The 21,111-nt window shown below is 48.5% G+C and overlaps 2 protein-coding genes across 7 annotated transcripts; both read left to right on the top strand.

Annotated features, from left to right (window-relative positions):
* The first annotated feature begins 1,093 nt into the window (after window positions 1-1,093).
* On the top strand, window positions 1,094-9,418 carry PIGO (phosphatidylinositol glycan anchor biosynthesis class O). Of its 4 annotated transcripts, none has more exons than XM_045468515.1 (11): window positions 1,094-1,199; window positions 1,948-2,487; window positions 3,115-3,258; window positions 3,445-3,568; window positions 3,888-4,047; window positions 4,254-4,433; window positions 4,695-6,222; window positions 6,844-7,050; window positions 7,268-7,482; window positions 8,096-8,166; window positions 8,318-9,418. In XM_045468515.1, the coding sequence occupies exons 1-11, from the start codon at window positions 1,100-1,102 to the stop codon at window positions 8,445-8,447; spliced, it is 3,399 nt and encodes a 1,132-aa protein (XP_045324471.1). In that variant the 5' UTR covers window positions 1,094-1,099; the 3' UTR covers window positions 8,448-9,418. The 4 variants fall into 4 exon arrangements, with proteins under 4 accessions (XP_045324471.1, XP_045324473.1, XP_045324470.1 ...); XM_045468517.1 differs by having other exon boundaries at window positions 1,163-1,411; XM_045468514.1 differs by having other exon boundaries at window positions 1,163-2,487.
* A 2,572-nt stretch (window positions 9,419-11,990) lies between these two features.
* On the top strand, window positions 11,991-20,235 carry FANCG (FA complementation group G). 3 transcript variants are annotated; one of them, XR_006710054.1, is made up of 14 exons: window positions 11,991-14,922; window positions 15,128-15,218; window positions 15,608-15,739; window positions 15,972-16,174; window positions 16,632-16,767; window positions 16,931-17,061; window positions 17,154-17,300; window positions 17,425-17,576; window positions 17,963-18,029; window positions 18,291-18,580; window positions 18,732-18,778; window positions 18,969-19,124; window positions 19,611-19,702; window positions 19,856-19,972. XR_006710054.1 is itself a non-coding variant. In XM_045468523.1 (14 exons), exons 1-14 carry the CDS (start codon window positions 14,722-14,724, stop codon window positions 19,962-19,964), a joined length of 1,986 nt encoding a protein of 661 aa, XP_045324479.1. In that variant the 5' UTR covers window positions 11,991-14,721; the 3' UTR covers window positions 19,965-20,235. The 3 variants fall into 3 exon arrangements, 2 of the variants coding, with proteins under 2 accessions (XP_045324479.1, XP_045324480.1); XM_045468523.1 differs by having other exon boundaries at window positions 19,579-19,702; window positions 19,856-20,235; XM_045468524.1 differs by lacking the exons at window positions 16,632-16,767; window positions 16,931-17,061 and having other exon boundaries at window positions 19,579-19,702; window positions 19,856-20,235.
* Window positions 20,236-21,111: the final 876 nt, after the last annotated feature.

Genomic DNA, 21,111 nt, shown 5'->3' with positions numbered 1-21,111 from the left:
TTTCTGTGCTAATTGGTCATTGTGTATTTTCTTTGGAGAAATGTCTATTCAGATCCTTTGCCCATTTTTTTTTCTTTAAGTAGGATACATGTGGAGCCCAACACAGAGTTTGAACTCAGAACCCGAGATCGAGAACTAAGCTGAGATCTAGAGTTAGACACTTGGGGCGCCTGGGTGGCTCAGTCGGTTGAGCGTCCGACTTCAGCTCAGGTCACGATCTCGCCGTAGTGAGTTCGAGCCCCGCGTCGGGCTCTGGGCTGATGACTCGGAGCCTGCAGCCTGCTTCTGATTCTGTGTCTCCCTCTCTCTCTGCCCCTCCCCCGTTCATGCTCTGTCTCTCTCTGTCTCAAAAATAAATAAATGTAAAAAAAAAAAAAAAAGAGTTGGACACTGAGCCACCCAGGCACCCCTATCCTTTTCCCATTTAAACATTTTATTTTTATTTACTTATTTACTTTACTTTTTAAAATGTTTATTCATTTATTTGGGGCGGGGGGGGGGGGGGAGAGAATAGGGGAGGGGCAGAGAGAGAATCCCAAGCAGGCTCTGCGCTGCCAGCACAGAGCCCAATGCAGGACTAGGTCCCATGAACCAGTAGACCAGGACCCCAGCCAAAACCAAGAGTCAGATGCTCAACTGACTGAGCCACCCAGGCACCCCTTATTTTTATTTTTTTAAAGTAGGCTCTATGCCCAACGTGGGGCTTGAACTCATGACCCCAAGATGAAGAGTTGCATGCTCTGCCAACTGAACCAGCCAGATGCCCCTACCTTTGCTCATTTTTAAATTGGATTATCTTTTGAATTATTGAGTTGGAAGATCCAGTGAAAGACATGAAGAGGAGGAATAATAAAACCTATCAGTTGGTGTCAGCTAAGCAAGTAGAAAATAAATATTATTTATCCCTATTTTACAGATGAGGTGATGCCCAATAATGCCAGTGAGTGGCAGAGCTAGGATTCAAGCTAAGTTTGATTCCAAAAGGCCAGCTCTTAACCTTAACCAGTGGTTCACTGAGTTGTAGCTTTGTTCCTTGCCCCTAATTCCCCTAAACTACAGACCTGCGCTCCTTGAGGAACCTCCTCGGAGGCGCCAGCAGATGGCGATGGGGCCCCTGTGGGCCACTCTGTCGGCCCGCGTCTGTCTATGGTACCACCAGTGCGCAGGCGTTGCCTCTGCGCTTCCGGGCGCCTTTCAAGGTGAGCCAGGGTCTCCGAGAACCTACTCCCTACTCCTCAATCCCTTTTCCCGAATCAAACCATCCCCCGCAGCTCGCAGCCGGCTAAGTACCGGAGCCAGGGTGCCCAGGAGATGGCCAGGTAGCCACCAGAGGAGGCAGAGCTGTCCGGACGTGTGGGTCCCGGCGAGGCCCACCGGACGTAGACCCCGCGACCCTGCTTTGCTGCGCGGGGTAGGTCGTGACTCTGGTTGGTCTCCTGGCGATCCTGGCCTTCCAGAAGCGGAGCGTGACTCCTCCCCTTGGTCCTCTTGGTCTCCACCAGGCGGCGCCGTCATTCCGGCCCAGGTTCCCTTGCGCTGCGAGCCCTGGGCACCCCAGGGGTGTTGAGATTGGCAAGGAGCGAGGCGGAGAAATGAGCTGTCAGAGAGCAGTGTACCACTTGAAATAAGTTTCCCTCGTGGACTGTGCTTTTCATCATTAGAATCTCCTGGAGTACATGTGCAAATCCCTATGCTCCACCCCGAAAGATCCCGATTCAGTAGATCTGGGGCGGGGCCTGGAAATCAGCATTTTAAACGGCTGCTCCGGGTTGATGCCCATAATCTGCGGACCTCACCTTCAGAAACACCGGTGTAACTGGTGGAGAGGAACATTGCATTGGGTTGGCTATGGGGCTGTTTATCTTATGGAAGGCTTCCAAGAGGAAGTGATTCTAGCTTGGCTTTGTATTGAGGGACCAGAAAATCCATTGGTTCTTTACCCCACAGTGATGAACTCCCTGCCCGCTACCAGCAGGATGCAGAAGATCTCAGTACTGCTCTTCCTGGCCTGGGTCGGCTTCCTCTTCTACGCTGGCATTGCCCTCTTCACCAGTGGTTTCCTGCTCACCCGTTTGGAGCTCACCAACCGTAGCAGCTGCCAAGAGCCCCCAGGCCCTGGGTCCCTGCCATGGGGAAGCCAAGGGAAACCCGGGGCCTGCTGGATGGCTTCTCGATTCTCTCGGGTTGTGTTGGTGCTAATAGATGCTCTGCGATTTGACTTTGCCCAGCCCCAGCGCTCACATGGGCCTGGGGAACCTCCTGTCTCTCTGCCCTTCCTGGGTAAACTGGACTATTTGCAGAGGATCCTGGAGATTCAGCCCCACCATGCCAGGCTCTACCAGTCTAAGGCTGATCCCCCCACCACCACCATGCAGCGCCTCAAGGCCCTCACCACTGGCTCACTGCCTACCTTTATTGATGCTGGCAGTAACTTTGCCAGCTATGCCATAGTGGAAGACAATCTCATTAAGCAGCTTGCCAGTGCAGGTTAGTTTGGGCCTCTTTGGAGTCCAAGAGTACCTTAGCAGATTTTGTCTTTAGAAGTCAGAGAGCCAGAACTTTGGGTGTCCAACTGCTTGCTAGACTATGCTGTGGGAGGACAAGGGAAGAGAAAGAGACCAGAGCCCTGCATGCAGCAAGTAGGGGTCTGGGCTTTGTCCTTCTGGAGTTTCTAGTCTGCATGGAATGTTGCTTTTATTTAGGGGGAGCTCTCAGTAAGGGGCAGTGGAGAGATGAGGAGAAGATGTGAATCTGGTTATTCTCACAAGTGAGAAAGCAGAGAGTCAGTCCATGCCCTGTCCACTCACTGACTTGGAAAATGTAACATATACCCAGGAAAGACAGATCAGCAAAGATAGCCAAGAATTGGGAATTAGCAGAGCCTTTTGTAGAAACAAGAAGTGAAAAGTCTTGTTATTGGGGAAAGTATGGTTAACAGGGAAAGCTTCTTGGCAGAAAATCTTAGGCCTTGAAAGATAAAGAGTTGTTGGATGAAATTGCTGTCCCTTCGAGTGCATGGTTGAGATTTCTGACGAGTCTTTAAAGGTCCCCCTCTTCTTTTTACCCCTGCCTTGACTCCTGCTCAGGCTGTGACCCACTCTCATGTCCCTGCAGGAAGGCGTGTGGTCTTCATGGGAGATGATACCTGGAAAGATCTTTTTCCTGGAGTTTTCTCTCAAGCTTTCTTCTTCCCATCTTTCAATGTGAGAGACCTGCACACAGTGGACAATGGCATCCTGGAACACCTCTACCCAACCAGTGAGCATTGGGCCAGAGGCAGGTCTGACTAAGATTAGGAGCTGGGGAGGGTTGCTTCAGGTCATAAATTCTGACCCTCCCATGGGTGCAGTGGCCTGGGCTTATGTCCCTTGATAGATTGTCAAAAGCTGGCTGGGATTGAGGAGTGGCCTTAGTCCCCTGTGCTCAGTGTTCTTCCTTTCACAGTGGACAGTAGTGAATGGGATATGCTGATTGCTCACTTCCTGGGTGTGGATCACTGTGGCCACAAGCATGGCCCTCACCACCCTGAAATGGCCAAGAAACTTAGCCAAATGGACCAGGTGATCCAGTGAGTGTGGGTTATTGGCTGGGGGAGTGGGTTTGTATCTGAGAATCTCAGGATATATTGGCCCAAGAGAAAAAGTCTTTATCTTGGAGCCTCTTTCCTTGCTGAATTCTGTCTTTTCTAGGCCTTTCTTTTGAAGCTAGGAGCCTCATTCATCTTGAGTGACTCAGCATGTGGCTTTGGGCAGTAGGGTTGTGAATGAAGAGGTATCTCTTTGCCAAATGTCTAAGCCCTCCTGTTGGAAGTTATGGCTGGGGGTAAATGGGTCTCCAAGGAAAATCTTCATCCATTCCTACCCCCTGACATATTTCTTGGCCTTCAGGGGACTTGTGGAGCGTCTGGAGAATGACACACTGCTGGTGGTGATTGGGGACCATGGAATGACCATGACTGGGGACCACGGAGGGGATAGTGAGCTGGAGATCTCAGCTGCACTTTTTCTGTACAGTCCCACAGCCCTCTTTCCCAGTGCCCTACCACAGGTGAGGTCTGGGGTGTGCTTTGTCGGGTCTCCTGGTATACAACCTCATCAAGATCACAGCATTCTTGTGGATCCCTCCACTTTAGATCCCCAAATTCTTTACCCTGGGCATTCCCCGTTCATTTCCTACCTAGGTCCCTGTCTTCCATTCCAAATCCCGATCTCAGCTTTGTGGTGAACCCATTGGCCCCTCTCCTTTTCCTTTAGGAGCCGGAGATAGTTCCTCAAATCAACCTTGTACCTACGCTGGCCCTGCTGCTGGGCCTGCCCATTCCATTTGGGAACATCGGGGAGGTAATGGTTGAGCTGTTCTCAGTGGTTGAAGACCCCCAGCCTCACTCCTCTGCTCTGGCCCAAGCCTCAGCTCTTCATCTCAATGCCCAGCAGGTAGGTGATGGGTTGGGTTTCCAGGTGATAGAGCTAGGGTGGGCATGGGAGAAGCATAATGATCACTTCATTGTCCTTTGTTCATTTTTAATCCCACTGTCCATAGCCATGTCCTCCTTCCATTATCCCTCACTTCCCCCCTGTCTTGGACAGAGTTTGGGTCCCTGTTTTCCATATACCTGCTTTGGTAACACTAACCCTTGCCTCTGTCTCGGTTTATGTCTTTGATGTGTTCCCTTAGCCTCTGACCATTTTTGCCAGGTATCCCGATTTCTTCACACCTACTCAGCTGCTGCTCAGGACCTTCAAATTAAGGAGCTTCATCGACTGCAGAACCTCTTCTCCAAGGCCTCTGCTGACTACCAGCGGCTTCTGCAAAGCCCCCAGGGGGCTGAGGCAGCACTACAGACTGTGATTACTGAGCTGCAGCAGTTCCTGCGGGGAGTTCGGGCCATGTGCATTGAGTCTTGGGCTCGTTTCTCTTTGGTTCGCATGACAGGGGGTGCTGCTCTCATGGCTGCTGCCTGTTTTCTTTGCTTGCTGGTATCCCAGTGGGTAACATCCCCAGGCTTCTACTTCTGCCCCCTCCTCCTAACACCCATGGCCTATGGTCTGGCTGGTGCCATAGTGTGTGCTGGACTCCTGACAGCTACCGGACTGAAGCCGGATCCAGTGGTCCTAGGGGCCATGGCTGCAGTGGGCTCACTCCTGCCTTTTTTGTGGAAAGCGTGGGCTGGCTGGGGGTCCAAGAGGCCCCCAGCAGTCCTACTGCCCATCCCTGGGCCTGTTCTGTTATTCCTGCTCATTCGTTTTGCTGCTTTCTTCTCTGACAGTTTTGTTGTAGCTGAGGCCAGGGCCACCCCCTTCCTTTTGGGCTCATTCATCTTGCTCCTGGTTGCCCAACTTCACTGGGAGGGCAAGCTGCTGCCACCTAAGCTTCTCACAATACCCCGCTTTTACCTTTCGGCCTCAACAGGCCCGCCACGGCACAATGGTACACATGCCCTGGGACTTGGAGTTGGGTTGCTTTTATGTATAAGGCTAGCTGGACTTTTTCATCGGTGCCCTGAAGAGACACCTGCTTGCCATTCCTCTCCCTGGCTGAGTCCCTTGGCATCCATGGTGGGTGGTCGAGCCAAGAATTTGTGGTATGGAGCTTGTGTGGGGGCTTTGGTAGCCCTGTTAGTTGCTGTGCGCCTGTGGCTTCGCCGCTATAGTAACCTCAAGAGCCCCGAGCCCTCTGTGCTCTTTGTGCGCTGGGGGCTGCCCTTAATGGTACTAGGCACTGCCGCTTACTGGGCATTGGCATCAGGAGCAGATGAAGCACCCCCACGTCTCCGGGCCCTGGTTGCTGGAGCATCAGTTGTGCTGCCCAGGGCTGTGGCAGGATTGGCCGCTTCAGGGCTCGTGCTGCTGCTCTGGAGGCCTGTGACAGTGCTAGTGAAGGCTACAACAGGTGCTCCAAGGACCAGGACTGTCCTCACTCCCTTCTCAGGCCCCCCAACTTCTCGCGCTGACCTGGATTATGTGGTTCCTCAAATCTACCGACATATGCAGGAGGAGTTCCGGGGCCGTCTAGAGAGGACCAAATCCCAGGGCCCCTTGACTGTGGCAGCTTATCAGTTGGGGAGTGTCTACTCAGCTGCTATGGTCACAGCTCTCACCCTTTTGGCCTTCCCACTTCTGCTTTTGCATGCAGAACGCATTAGCCTTGTGTTCCTGCTTCTGTTTCTGCAGAGCTTCCTTCTCCTGCATCTGCTTGCTGCTGGGATATCCATCACCACCCCTGGTAAATACATTTCTCAGCCCTGGTTCATCCAAGGACAGTAGTGATGTGACTTCGGCCCCTCTTGTTTTCAGGGAGGTGTTGCTCCTCGGATTCTTCACACGGTTGGGAGGGTTCTCCAGATGTCCTCTTATCTGCTGTAGCCAAGCTAATTGATCCCTCCCACTGGCTCTCAGGGCCAGCAAGGTTCATGGAGGAGAGAGACAGGAGTACTCCAAGACTCATTTTTTTTTTTTTTTTCCAAGACTCATTTCTTATGGAAATGCTGCATCTTCATGAGTGCATTTCCTGATTTCCCAGTGATGGGAGTGGTGAATTATGAGTATGTGATGTCAACAGTGAGCTGTGCATATATGAGAGAGAGAAAGAGATAGATCATAGTTGAGATGTTCAGATTTAGAGTAACGGGGACTTAGTGCCACAGAGGGAATTAGAATAACAGAGTGTTGAATGTAAAGAGGTTGGGTGATTGGCATGTGCAAGTGTGTGTGTGTGTGTGTGTGTGTGTGTGTGTGTGTGTGTGTGTGTATAGCACTGAAGTAGTAGGAGTATATGATCATGAGGCAGTAGGCTATGGATTAGAGAATGGGATGTGACTGTGAAAAGGTATATCTCTTCCCCCAGGTCCTTTTACTGTGCCATGGCAGGCAGTTTCTGCCTGGGCCCTCATGGCCACACAGACGTTCTACTCCACGGGCCACCAGCCTGTCTTTCCAGCCATTCATTGGCACGCAGCCTTCGTGGGATTCCCAGAGGGTCATGGTTCCTCCACCTGGCTGCCTGCTCTGCTGGTGGGAGCCAACACCTTTGCCTCCCATCTCCTCTTTGCAGGTAACTCCTCATTCCTCTCTTGCTTCCCTTGTTTACTCTGAATTTGTGGAAAGAAAAGAAAGTCCTGGATTTGAGTGGGGAGATGTGATTTTGTTGGATCTTTGGCACCCCTTGGCCAATGGTAATTGGAGCCTCAGTCAACTAGGGTGGTTGGGGGCCAGGGTGGCCTGGTCCCTGGGTCCTCCATTGATTCTAGTCCTGCCTTCCTCTGAGGCAGTAGGTTGCCCATTGCTTCTGCTCTGGCCCTTCCTATGTGAGAGTCAAGGACCTCGGAAGAGGTGGCAGCCCCTAGGGAGTGAAGCTGAATCCAGAGTCAGGCCTGAGGAGGAGGAGGAGCCACTGATGGAGATGCGGCTCCGGGATGCGCCTCATCACTTCAATGCAGCACTGCTGCAGCTGGGCCTCAAGTACCTCTTTGTCCTTGGTATTCAGGTAGGTACAGGGAGAGATCACAGGGTTAGTGACCTTTTCTCATGTGTGTACATCACATTCTTTTTTTCATACTTTACCAAAACCCTAGGAGACAGCCTTGACTGAAGTACAGTTAAGAAAAATGGTTGCCCAAGGCCAGTGGCCTCAAGTGGTTATATTGAGACTTAGACCTGAGTCTCCTTAATCCTAGTCATGGATTGTTTCCTCTCTACAAGCTAGATCTGGACCCTGCTGGTTGCATTTGGGGATTCCTCCATTAGTGGACAGACTGGAAAAACTGAGGTGATGGCCAGGATTCTTTCCCAGGCTATGGTCATGGATCTTCTTTCCCTTTAGAAGCAGAAGGTGTGACTCTGATATTTTCCTCCACCCTGGAAGGCAGAGCCTGAGTATAAGCACAGATGGATAGTGCTTGCTCAAGGTCACACAGTGAGTCATGGTGAGGCCAGGAAAAGAATTAGGTCTCCCAACTCCTCATCTAGGGTTTTTTTTTTCACTGACATGCACTAGTTTCCTACTCCTCCCATTCTTCACAGGGGCCTATAGCACTTCTCCCTTTGGCCTACTTCTTCTCCCCTTCCCAAATAACTTGACCTTTCGTATCCTTTCTTAGATTCTGGCCTGTGCCTTGGCAGCCTCCATCCTCCGCAGGCATCTCATGGTCTGGAAGGTGTTTGCTCCCAAGTGAGTGGATTTGCTTGAGAAGTATTGGCATTGGGGTGGGTAAGCTTGGATGAAAGAATGAACATCAGGGCAGCAGGTTTTGTCTCATCAGGGAAAAGGCCTCCAGATCTACTTTCAGTGTCCCCTGAGAATTCTCCACATTTCTTTGCAGGTTCATTTTTGAGGCTGTGGGCTTCATTGTGAGCAGCGTGGGACTTTTCCTGGGCATAGCTTTGGTGATGCGAGTGGATGGTGCTGTGAGCTCCTGGTTCAGGCAGCTAGTTCTGGCCCAACAGAGGTAGCCTAGGCTGCAAGTGCTGGCTTTGTGGCCACAGGGAGAGCTGAAGAACAATCTCGCCTGGCCTATACAGGTGCTGGATCATCTGCAAGAGAGGCTTAGCCACACTTCTTACCACCATGCAGCCAGGAGCTACTGACATCTGGGACTTCGTTATTTTATAATTCAAAATCATAGTGGGGCATGGTCCCTAACTCCTGCTTTGAATGCATCTAAGGGACTGGAGGGTGGTCTCCAAAGTAGAATAAAATAATAATGTAAATATGTGTGTCTGAGAGGTAGGGGAGTCCCCACTGTCCTACAGGGACTAGGAAGAGGGTCACTCTCCCCTCCTATGAGGCACAGATGGCATCAGCCATCTTGTGCAGACCTGGCTACACCTGAAAACTTTTGGGAAGTGGTTGGAGTTGTCTGAATTCACTTCTATTTCTTCCCAAATCACTCCTGTTATCCCACCGGCCTTTTTTTTTTTTTTTCCATGTAACATGTTTTATTAAATTCTTCTGCTAATAGCAGAGATGGCTGAAAAGACAAGCACAGGCAGCATGGAGTACACAAACCCACTGTCTAAAGCCCCAAACAGTGTTGCATTCCCTCCTCTGTTGTGTTCTTTTGCGCTAGAACACCCTTTGCCCTTTGCTTCTGTGGAGGCCAGGAGGCCACCCTAGTTTTCCAACCTTTGCTGCCATTTATCAGACCTAATTGCCCATCTTACATAGCATTCCATCTTGTCCCATTGATTATTCCTGACTTGGAGCCAAAACTATATAAATTTAATGCATGTCTCTTATGTTCTTCATCCACCTCACTACTATGTAAGATTGAAGTACTGGTGGCAAATTCTCATGGAAATGTCCATCAAAGGAGGGGGAGGGGAAGACCCTGAGGAGAAGGGTCAGGACTGGGATTTGATGTTTGATAATGCCCAGGACAAGTGATGGTGAAGTAAAGGCATTCACCACTGTGGCAGCTAAAGGAAGAGTTGGAGTTATTGTGGCTAATAGTCTCTAATGCTACAGAGATCAAACAAAGATAAGTTCATACTGTTTCAGGCAGTTAGAGGATAGGACATTGGTAACCCTGGCAGGAATAGATTTAATAATGTAAGAGAAGTTAGGCCCCAGCTAAAACTGTAAGATGAATTAGAAAAAGATCCCTTCCCTTTCCTTAATCTGGGAGACACTATTCCCAAGCATCATTTAATAAGCAGACAATGCCTCTGTGAGAAGAAAAGACCCTTTCCCATCCCTAGCACCCATGGGAAGGATTTCAGAGCCTAGTCCCTCATCTTGTCTTAGTCAGGTTCCCCCCAATCCCGTTCCTTTTTTGCAGAGAGCCTCCTTCCCTGGAGCCTAAGGAAAATCTGTTCTTAGTACCATTGGCTATTTCCTCTTCTGATCTAACTACAAGATCCTTTTAGAGAAAGATCTGTTAAAAATTCTTGGGGCACCTGAGTGGCTTAGTTGAGCATCTGACTCCTGATTTCTGCTCAGGTCATGATCCCAGGGTTGTGGTATTGAGCCCCATGAGCACCCCTGCTTAACATTCTCTTCCCCCTCTGCCTTTCTCCCCTGCTTGTGCTCTCTCTCTCTCTCTCTCTCAAAAAAAAAAAAAATCTCATTTCTGCTTCTTACTTGACATCAAAGACCCCATTACACACTAACTTATTGTTTGTTGTGTTGTGTTGTTTTGTTTTGTTCTGAGAGAGAGTGTGTGTGAACTGGGGAGGGGCAGAGGGAGAGGGAGAAAGAATATTAAGCAGGATCCATGTTCAGCTCTGAGCTCTTTGCAGGGCTCTATCCCATCACCCTGGGATCATGACCTGAGCCAAAATTGAGAGTTGGATGCTCAACTAACTGAACCACCCAGGTGCCCAACTGTTTTGTTTTGTTTTGTTTTGTTTTGTTTTGTTTTGTTTTGTTTTGTTTTAGAGAGCTTTATTGAGGTACAATTTACCATAAAATCCAGCCATTTAAAGTGCACAATTTTGGGTGCCTGGATGGCTCGGTCAGTTAAGCATCTGACTCAATTTTGGCTCAGGTCATGATCTCACAGTTGTGAGATCGAGCCCAGTGTTGGGCTCAGCGCCGGGCATGGAGTTTGCCTAAGATTCATTTTCTCCCTCTCCCTCTGCCTTTCCACCACGCACCCTCTCTCTCTCAAAAAAAAAAAAAAAAAAAAAAAAAAATAGTGCACAATTCAATAATTATATATTCACAGAATTGTGCAACCATCATCACAGTTAATTTTAGAATGTTTTCATCACCCCAAAAAGAAACTCCATACTCTTTCCTATTACCCTCCAAACCTCCCTACATCCATCCCTAACCTGAGGGAACCACTAATCTGCCTTCTGACTATATTCGCCTATTTTGGACATTTCATATAAATGGAATGTTAGGGGCGCCTGGGTGGCGCAGTCGGTTAAGCGTCCGACTTCAGCCAGGTCACGATCTCGCGGTCCGTGAGTTCGAGCCCCGTGTCGGGCTCTGGACTGATGGCTCAGAGCCTGGAGCCTGTTTCCGATTCTGTGTCTCCCTCTCTCTCTGCCCCTCCCCCGTTCATGCTCTGTCTCTCTCTGTCCCAAAAATAAATAAACGTTGAAAAAAAAAAAAAAAATAAATGGAATGTTATAATATGTGGCCTTTTCTGGCTTTTACTCAGCCTAATGTTTTCAAGGTTCATCCACGTTGCAGTACATATGAGTATTTCATTTCTTTCTTACGGCCAAATAATGTTCCATTGTATGGATATATCAATTTTGTTTATTCATTCATCCATTGATGGACATTTGGGTTCTTTGCACCTTTTGGTTATTATGAATAATGCTGCTATGACCATCCATATACAAGTTTTGTTTGGACATATGTTTTCATTTCTTTTTCACTTATACCTAGTGGTATATTGTGGAATTGCTAGGTCCTATTGTAAATCCGTGTTTAACGTTTTGAAGAACTGCCAGTTTGTTTTCCAAGGCCACTGCACCATTTAATATTCCCATTACTAGTGTGTATGAGGGTACCAATTTCTTCACATTCATGCCTTTACTTACTATTAACTATTTTTTATTTAACCATCCTATCAGGTGTGAAACGGAAAAATTGTGTTTTTGGTTTGCATGTCCTTGATGACTAGTGATATTGAGCAGTTTTCTTATGCTTATTGGAGAACTGTCCATTCAGGACCTTTCTCTGTTTATTAATTGGGTCTTATTCTTACTTTTTTTTTTTTTTTTTTAATTTTTTTTTAACGTTTATTTATTTTTGAGACAGAGAGAGACAGAGCACGAACGGGGAAGGGGCAGAGAGAGAGGGAGACACAGAATCGGAAGCAGGCTCCAGGCTCTGAGCCATCAGCCCAGAGCCCGACGCGGGGCTCGAACTCACGGACCGTGACATCATGACCTGAGCCGAAGTCGGACGCTTAACTGACTGAGCCACCCAGGCGCCCCTTTATTCTTACTTTTGAGTTATAACGTTGTTTATATATTCTAGATAGAAATCCCTTGTCAGATATATGATCTGCAAATATTTATCCTTCTGTGGATTGTCTTTTTTTTTTTTTTAAAGCAGGCACCACACCCAAGGTGGAGCTTGAACTCATGACCCTGAGATCAAGAGTTATATGCTCTACCAAGTGAGGCAGCCACCCCAGGCATTTAATTTTCTTGACAGTGTTCTTTGAGGCACAAACTTTTTAAATTTCGATGAAGTCCAATTCATCCTATTTTTCTTTTGTTGCTTGTGCTTTTTGGCTTCAAATGTAAAAAATCTTATCTAGTGCCACGATTCAGTTATAGAAATTTTTATCACTCTCACAAAGTCCCTATACTTTGTTTACAATGAATTCCCAAATTCACCCTAGGCCACTGATATGTTTTAGTTTTTCTAAATTTGCCTTTTATGGACATTTCATACAAATGGAATCATCAAATATGTGGTCTTTTGGTCTGGTTTCTTTGACTTAGAATATTTTTGAGGTTCATCCATGTTGATGCATGTATCAGTTTTTGCCCCTTTTTATTGCTGAGTCATATTCCATTGTATGGCTATGATCAGCCAATGGACATTTGGATTGTTTTTAGTTTTATTTAGCTATTATGAATATTTTTGTAGCTGCTTTGAGTATTTGCATACCAGTCTTGGTGTAGACATAAGTTGTTGGGGTTTTTTTTTTTTTGAGAGATAGAGGGCGCAAGTGAGCAAGGGGCAGAGAGAGAGAGAGAGACAGAGACAGAGAGAGAGAGGAAGGCAGGGAGGGAGGGAGGGAGAGAGAGAGAGAGAGAGAGAAATTGAGCTAACCCGAAGTGGGGCTCAAGCTTACCAGATGCAGGACTCAAACTCACAAAGTGAGATCATGACCTGAGCCAAAGTCAGATGCTTAACTGACTGAGCCACCCAGGAGCCCTTGTTTTTCTTTCTTGAGAGGATTCCTTGGAGTGGAATTGCTATATGATTTACTTTTTTAGAAATTGCCAAACTGTTTTCTAAGGTATCTATAATGTTTTATATTCCCACTAAGTATGAAGGTTTTAGTTTCTCCACATCCTCACCAACATTTGGTATTATCTGTTTTGTTTTGTTTTGCTGGTGGTGTTTTGTTTTGTTTTGTTTTGTTTTTTAAGTAGGTTCCACACCCAATGTGGGGCTGGAACTAAGAACTTGAGATCAAGAGTTGCATGCTGTACTGACTCTGCCAGCCAGGCACTTTTGGTATTCTCTGTTTTTGTTTTTTTGTTTTGTTTTATTTATTTATTTATTTTTTTTGGTAACAGTTTATTTTATTTTTGAGAGAGATAGAGTGTGAGCGAGAGAAGGGCAGAGAGAGACACAGAGAATCTGAAGCCAGCTCCAGGCTCTGAGCTGTCAGCACAGAGCCAGATGCAGGACTCGAACCCACGAACCGCGAGATCATGACCTGAGTGCCCCTGTGTTTTATTATTGTAACTATGAGTGTGTGTGTATAATGGTGTCTCAGGATTTTAATTTGCATTTCCTTGATAGCTAATGATGTTGGTCATCTTTTTACGTGCTGCTTAGCCATTCATGGTTTTGTTTTTTTTTTTTTTTTTTTTTTTTTTTGGTAAAATGTCTATTCATATTTTTCTGTCTTAAAATGGTTTAAATTATTTTTATTTTTGAGCTTTGAGAGTTATGTATTGTGGATAGAGATCTGTTATGTGTATGCTCTGCAAATTTCTCCACTTTATGATTTTTCTTTGAATTTTCTCGATGGTGCCTTTTTGTAGCACAAGTTTTGTTTTTGTTTTTAAGTTTATTTCTTTTGAGAAAGAGGTGCGTGGGCTGGGAGGGGCAGAGAGAGAGAGAATCCAAAGCAGGCTCTGCACCAGTAGCCCAGAGCCCTACCCAGGGCTCCACTTCACCAACCTGAGATCATGACCTGAGCTGAAACTGAGTCTGATGTTTAACCACTGAGACACCCAGGCGCCCCAGAGGTGTTTGTTTTTGTTTTGCCCTCAGAGTTTTTAATGTTAATAAAGTTCAACTTATCCATATTGAGTTGATTTTATCTCTGGTAAGGGTCACAGTTTTGTTTTTATATATGGATATCCAAGTTTCCTGGGTCCATTTGTTGAAAGATTCAGAGGTACCTTTGAGCAGTGTGTCCTGCTCAAGCCTAGGGCTTCCGTGGCCAGCAGTCAGACTGCACGAGGTTGAGCAGAATGTGGTAGCGTGTTAGTGCTCTGTGGTGAGCAAAGAAAGGAAGGGTTGTTGACCAAAAGCCTTGGTCTCCTTTCAGTTGCTTTTGGAAATAACTTTGCGCCATGGCTGGGATTTTTGTGGCTACTTTCGGCCGTACTACGCTTCCCAGCATGCACTGCTTGGGCCTCCCTTGTGCGGGGCGGCGCCAAGCCAGACCGACCTAGGAGTTTGGCTGCGAGGGAAGGGCTGAGCCACGGGTTTTGGTACCGAGATCGATTTCTCAGGGTTTTGGCCTTCCTGAGAGACTAGCAAGCTGAACCTTAAGAAGTACTACCTCTCCACTCAGACACACTCCCATCCTCTGACCCGCCTTAGCCTCCCTCTTGGTTTGGGCCCTGACTCGTTTCTTCTTCGAGTTTCCCGCGGGGACTAACCCTTGAAGACGACCAACCGCAGCCGAGATTTTGACGGCCTGGCCAACCAGAGACAAGGTGGAAGAGGCGGGGGTGGGAGCTGGCACAGCGTCCGGGAGAGAGTTTTTCCGTTTCCATTTTTCGTGTAGGGGGTGAGCCGCCCCTCCTGGGGCCCTAAGGGGAGCAAGGGAGTCACGGGGGGATGCAGAAGCGCACGGACCCTTCCCCGCTCGGGTGGGGGCCTCGGCGAGGCCGGGCTTACCTTCCAGCAGCACCCTCCAGGGGTCTGGGCCCAGCCTCTGCAACCTTGTCGCACCAGACCCCTCTGGGCTCCTCAGGACTACACGCCAGCTGCCTAGACCTGTGGAGGGAAAAGAATGACCAGCTAGTTCGACAGGCCAAGGTAACGTGGTTGCTGGGACCCTTGCTTTGCAGCCTCAAAATATCAGAAGGAGGGTTTCCCGTGGATTTACCCCAGCTGACGGGAGGTATTGAGTTTGACCTTCCCCCAGGAGCCAGAAATGACTGGAGAAAGACATCCTTTGCCATTGTTGCAACGGGAGAAATAAGGATTGATCCTCAGTGATACCCCATTCCACATTTCGTAGGTGGCTCAGGACTCGCGTCAGTTTCTGAGAGGACAGCAGCTGGCCCAAGATGTGCTGGAAGGATTCAGGGGACTCCTGCATAGCCTGCAGGGTAAGCAGGATCCTCCTCAGGACGGTCAGTTATCCTTCTCCACAGCCAGAGACCAGTTCTGCATTTCTGGGATTGAGAAAATTACTCAGGGGGCAGGGAATCCTGTTTAAGGCACAGACAAGACTGAAATGGAATTCTCTTTGGTACAGGTGAATCTCTGAGCCCTGCCATGCCCCCTCCCTCACTTCCCCTCACTCCCCAGCATTTGAAGAAATGGTCTCCAGGATGGTCCAATCTGAAGAACTTTCTGCCCTTTCCAAACTCTGTACAAAGGGTGATTCTTTATTGAGGCCATTTTGGTTGGGGTGATGTGATCTTTGGGTTTGGATCTTATCTGGGAAATCTCTCCTGGGAAAGTAGTCAGTGAGATCAGCATGTGTTTGCTTCAGGTCTCCCTGCAGCTGTTCCTGTTCTCCCCTTGGAATTGACTGTTACCTGCAATTTCATTACCATGAAGGCAAGCCTGGCCCAGGGTTTCACTGAAGACCAAGCACAGGATATCCAACAGAGCCTGGAGAGAGGTGAGGGCTAGAGATTGCTTTCCATATCCCTGCCAGCCTGTTTAGGTTTAAGTCCTTGCAAAGGGGATGAGAGGAGCAATAAAATCTGTTACCCCCAGGGAGAGAGATGCCCTTTTCTTATCCACCACGTGCTCCTTAGCCCAGGAGCACCTTTGTGACCTTTGGGCTCCTGCAGAAAAAGGAAACCAGAGATGAAGTCCCAACCTCAGCTGTATGTGTGTATCTTCTACAGTGCTGGAGACCCAGGAGCAGCTTGGGCCCAGACTGGAATGTGGGCTCAGGGGGCTGTGGGACTCTGTTCTCCATTATTCCTCTGTTCTGCTGGAGCTACTCCCTGCCCTTCACCACCTGGCTGGCCTGCAGGCTGCCCTGTGGCTAAGTACTGACTGTCTTGGGGACCTGACCTTGCTGCTGCAGACCTTGAATGGTAACCAGGTAATGTGGGAAGTAACCTGTATCTAAGGGCCTCTTCCCTTCTTTCACCCCTCTCAGCTGCAGTAGCATCATTTTGTGCTGGGAAGTTCTGCTGGGTTGGTGGTCAGAAGACCTGGGTTCTCTCCAGGACTCTTGGTGACCTTGTTTTGCTTGGTCTCTCATTGGGGGGATTCTCTTGAGTGGTTTTTAAAATAGCTTAATGATCTTGGATAGCGTTAGGGCTTTTATGATCTTGCTGAAGTGTCCTCATGGGCTTATACTGAATGAGAAGGTGCACTAGACCAGATCATCTGTGCCCCAAGTTTTTCTTCCTCCCTTTATCCTTGCTGTCTCTCTCTTAGAGTTGAGGGAATAGGAATCAGGAGGACCCTTGATTTCAAGGTCCAGCCAGGATAGACTGAGATAGGAGAAGAGGTGGTTATAGGCTTGGAGATTCTGATTATCCTTCTTTCCTCAGAGTGAGGCCTCTGAGGATCTGCTGCACCTTCTGAAAACTTGGAGCCCCCCAGCTGAGGAGTCAGATGCTCCATTGACCTTGCAGGATGCCCGGGGCTTAAGGGATGTCCTTCTTACAGCTTCTGCCTATCGCCAAGGTCAGCTAGCAATCTGACTCATCCCTTCCTCCCCACTCCCTGTCTTGAGGAGTCCTTTGGCTCATACCTTCCTTGTCATGTCCCATTTAGCTCTGTGCTCTTGTTCCCTGTCATGCCCCTTGCCCTGTAGGCTTCTTTAAGTTTACACCCTGATTGCCCTCAGGCCTCCAGGAGTTGATCACAGGAAGCCTGCCCAAGGCATTGAGCAGCCTGCAAGAAGCAGCCTCAGGTCTGTGTCCACGGCCTGTGTTGGTCCAGGTGTACACAGTCTTGGGGACCTGTCTTCGTAAAATGGTACAGACAGTCTTAGTTGGGAAACCATGGGTATTATGAATAGCTTTCTGCTTTGTGAGGTAGCTAAGACTTGTGTTCTCTCACCCCTCTAGGGCAATCCACAAAGAGCTCTGCTGTACTTGGTTGCGGCCCTGAAAGGGGGATCACCCTGGGGTCCTCCGCTTCTGGAGGCTTCCAGGCTATATCAGCAACTGGGGAACACAGCAGCAGAGCTGGAGAGTCTGGAGCTGTTGGTTGACGTAAGGAACTGAAGATATGGGGATGGCTGAGGTGCTTGTATTAGGGAGAATAATCAAGTTGTAAATAGAAGGAAATATGGCTCCCAAAGATTATAGATATACTTTTTCTTTGTGTTCCTTTTAGGCCTTGAGTGTCACTCACAGTCCTGAAGCCCCCCAGCTTCTTATTGAAGTAGAGTTACTACTTCCCCAACCTAACCCAGCCTCACCCCTTCACTGTGGCACACAGAGCCAGGCCAAGTACCTGCTAGCAAGCCGATGCCTACAGATAGGAAGGTGAGGTTCCACTGCCTTGATCATCTGAGTTCTTCCCATTTCTGATACCTTCCCTGGGATGTGACTCTGCTTCTGTTCTTTTGTATGGACAGTATGGACAAGTCAGTGGTAGGACATAGGTTCCCACTCTTCAGTCTCCTGCCTTGCTGATGGACCTGAACTTAGGACTCTTCACCCAGACACTAACTCCTATATCTTGAAAACTCTGAAATCTCCTCCCAGATCCATTCTGTAAGGAGGGTAGATCCATAGTGAGCTAGGATTGGAGTTCCAAGACCCCACTTTTCCTACTCCCCAGGGCCCTTGAGCATCCCTTTGTTAGCTATGAGCCTTTGGAGGGCCCTGCTAATGGCCTAATATGAAGTTCATGGGCTATGACTTCTTAGGGCAGAGGACGCTGCAGAGCATTACTTGGACCTGCTGGCTCTGTTGCTGGATGACTCTGAGCCAAAGGTGGGTATGTCTTCAAGGTTCTCTACGATAGGGTGGGAGGGTTGGAGTCTAACTTTGGAGTAGAGCAGGACTACTGTTTTCTCTTTTTTCTTCTGCTATTCTGTCTGTCCAAGCTGCAAGGCCAAACTAGGAAGGTTCTCAGAATAAGTGGTCCAGGGTAGCAAGCAATGGGTGGTCTCCATGTGGTACCAGAGCCTGGTGAAGAGGTTGGGGATGGTGGCCAATGTCTCTTCAAGACACTGCATCCTCCTTCCACCCCAGTTCTCCCCACCCCCATCCCGTCCAGGGCCCTGCATGCCTGAGGTGTTCTTGGAGGCAGCAGCAGCACTGATCCAGGCAGGCCGAGCACAGGATGCCTTGACCGTATGTGAGGAGCTGCTCAGCCGCATGTCATCTCTGCTTCCCAAGATGCCCCAGCTGTGGGAAGATGCCAGAAAAGGAACCAAGGAGTCACCACACTGTCTATCCTGGGTCTCTGCCACCTACCTGCTTCAGGGTCGAGCCTGGGTGCAGCTGGGGGCCCAAAAAGAAGCAATTAGTGAATTTAGCCGGTGAGCCCAGGAAGCCAACCAGGATCCTAGGGGAAGTGTGGAGGGATAATTTGCTGATTGGGACCTGAGTTGGTAAGCTCCATACTTACCTACTCATCCCAGAGTTATTGAGGTCGACTCCTCTTCATCCCTGTTTTTTGTCCCACTTCAGGTGCCTTGAGCTGCTCTTCCAAGCCACACCTAAGGACAAAGAACAAGGTGATCTAGACTCTCTGTTTTCCTCTTCCCTCTTGGAAGTGGGGGTGGTGAATGTGTTGCCTCTCCATGCATCCTAGCCTACTATGAGGCTTAAAAGAAAGGAACTGCAGATACAAGAAGAGAAGGAGTACTTGGGGTTTTGGTGACTGTGTAGCAGGGACACTCTTTTGACTTTGGGGATGGTCCCCAGGTCCTGCTTCCAGCTGTGAGCAGGGGTGTATGTCAGATGTGGCACTGCAACAGCTTCGGGTAGCCGCCCTGATTAGTCGTGGACTGCAATGGGTGGCCAGTGACCAAGATACTAAAGCCCTACAGGACTTCCTCCTCAGTGTGCAGATGTGCCCAGGTATGTATATTTGCATGACATCAGTTATGCCCAGATGCACAAGGACAGAGAGGCCCATGGGGGAGGTACTTGGGGATTAGTGGAAGAGTGATGTTCCCAGATAGAAGGGGATGAATGAGGTTGTACTGTATATACCTAGGGATATACCAGGTTTGAGAACACATGCAAGTGTATATGGAGGCCTCTCAGGAGTTTCTCAGTCTTCCCAGTGTCCTCAGACACAAAGACCAGAACCGTGCTGGGCGTATGTTAGGGGGAAGCAGGGTCAGCTGAGCCCTTTGTCCTGGGCAGCTGTACCCAGGGATAGGAATGGTTGGGAATGAACTACTCTTGGTTCCATGTGTGAATGTAGACAAGATACTTTCTTGTTCTAGACTTCAGTTTCTTCTTTTATAAAATGATGCTTAAGGCTGTGTCAAATTCTAAGACTCCCTACTCTGGGGTGGGGCTATAGGTAATCGAGATGCTTCCTTTCACCTGCTTCAGACTCTGAGGAGGATGGATCGGAGGGATGAGGCCATTGCTCTCTGGTGGAGCCTGGAGGCCCAAGCTAAGTTGCCACAGGAGAATGCTGCATGGTGAGGCTGAGGCCTGTGGACTTGGGGCCAAGGGCATTTGGCATTCTGGAGTACTTGAGTCTATGGAGGGTGGTGGTGAATGAAAGGGAGGGAATGGCTGTCCAATTTTCTGCCTATCCTTTACCCTTAGACATCACTCTTTTTGCTCTCCAGGTCTCTCCCCCTGTACCTAGAAACCTATTTGAGTTGGATTCGTTCCCCTGACCGTGAAACCCTTCTTGAGGAGTTTCAGACATCTCTGCTGGAACCTTGTGACCTGTAGCTGCCATGTTTTTAAAAGCCTGAACTGCGGCCCATTTCTCCATGGGGAGGGCTTTCTGCTTTACCAGTTTTGGGGAATATGGGTGAAACTAATCATTCCTATATAAATCTGGCACTGAAGAGGTTGGTAGTAGTCTCGCTAAATTTGGCCTAGTTACTGCCATTCTGGTTCCAGAAGAAACCCTCCTTGCCACCAAAAAGGCAATGACTTTGCTTATGATGCCTTTTTTCCTGTTTCTCCTTTTCTTGTGTTGAGTAAAATCTCATATTTATCTCTTGTTTGCCTGCTACATCTACTTGAGTGGGAAGGCTCAGAGCTATCTGATTCAGTTGAGTGCTGGTTGTCTAAGATACCCCCTCCCAACATCGTCTACCTTATGAGGTTGAGTTCTTGGTGGAAGAAAGGGCTACAGGAATCCTTGCAGTGGCTTTGGTTCTTTCTGTTGCCTAAAAGCCACAGAGTCCCAAAGCCCAGGATCTGTGCAAGGTGACAGAATGAGTGGAGCTGGGTCTGGAAGGTGGTCTGGGTAGGCCTCTCGGGACAAGGGCAGGTATTTGAGTCTTAGAGGGGAGGGACAAGCATACCTCTTGAGTCTGAGTGACTCCTCACTCCAATCCCAAATTCTAGAAATTTGGGATTTGACTAAGTCAACCATGTCTGTGTGGCTATGGGGTGGAGGATTAATTAAATCAGCATTCTACCAAAGCTGATTATTTTATTATTTTTTTAAAGTAGGCTCCACACCCAAAGTGGGGCTCAAACTCACCACTTGGAGATCAAGAGTCCCGTGTTCTACCAATTGATCCAGCCAGGTGCACACACCCCTCCTTTTTTCCCCAAAGCTGCTTATCGAATTTAGTCAGGTCTAGCCTGCATTTGGAACCCAAGAACTTCAAGTCTCATAATGCAATTTTCTTGCTGCTTTGGGTTCTATTGAATCTACTGTGTGTTCTGCGGTTGAGGAACTGTAAAGCCTATAGGACTAGGGTTACCAGAGGGTGCCAAGACAATACAGTGGAGTGGATTAAGAGCTGAGGTGCTATTCAGACGGTTCAGAGTAGGGGTGGCTGGAACCAGCATTTTGAAGGAGTAAGGCGGGGGGTTAGGGTGGATCCTTAGATTTAGGAAGAAGATGGGATTCTTCTTC

The sequence above is a fragment of the Leopardus geoffroyi genome, chromosome D4, assembly GCF_018350155.1.
Source record: "Leopardus geoffroyi isolate Oge1 chromosome D4, O.geoffroyi_Oge1_pat1.0, whole genome shotgun sequence".
Lineage (NCBI taxonomy): Eukaryota > Metazoa > Chordata > Mammalia > Carnivora > Felidae > Leopardus > Leopardus geoffroyi.
Note: the sequence above shows the minus strand (reverse complement) of the source record. Positions and strands in the feature narration are given on the sequence as shown.

What these genes read in the sequence shown, in the direction of transcription:
- FANCG (XM_045468523.1), top strand. Translation starts at nt 14,722, where the DNA reads ATGCAGAAGCGCACGGACCCTTCCCCGCTCGGGTGGGGGCCTCGGCGA. An exon ending in GGACCTGTCTTCGTAAAATG is followed by an intron (nt 17,062 to 17,153) that starts GTACAGACAGTC and finishes TCACCCCTCTAG; the next exon opens with GGCAATCCACAAAGAGCTCT. An exon ending in CGATGCCTACAGATAGGAAG is followed by an intron (nt 17,577 to 17,962) that starts GTGAGGTTCCAC and finishes ATGACTTCTTAG; the next exon opens with GGCAGAGGACGCTGCAGAGC.
- PIGO (XM_045468514.1), top strand. Translation starts at nt 1,677, where the DNA reads ATGTGCAAATCCCTATGCTCCACCCCGAAAGATCCCGATTCAGTAGAT. An exon ending in GATATCCATCACCACCCCTG is followed by an intron (nt 6,223 to 6,843) that starts GTAAATACATTT and finishes CTCTTCCCCCAG; the next exon opens with GTCCTTTTACTGTGCCATGG. An exon ending in CTCCCATCTCCTCTTTGCAG is followed by an intron (nt 7,051 to 7,267) that starts GTAACTCCTCAT and finishes CCTCTGAGGCAG; the next exon opens with TAGGTTGCCCATTGCTTCTG.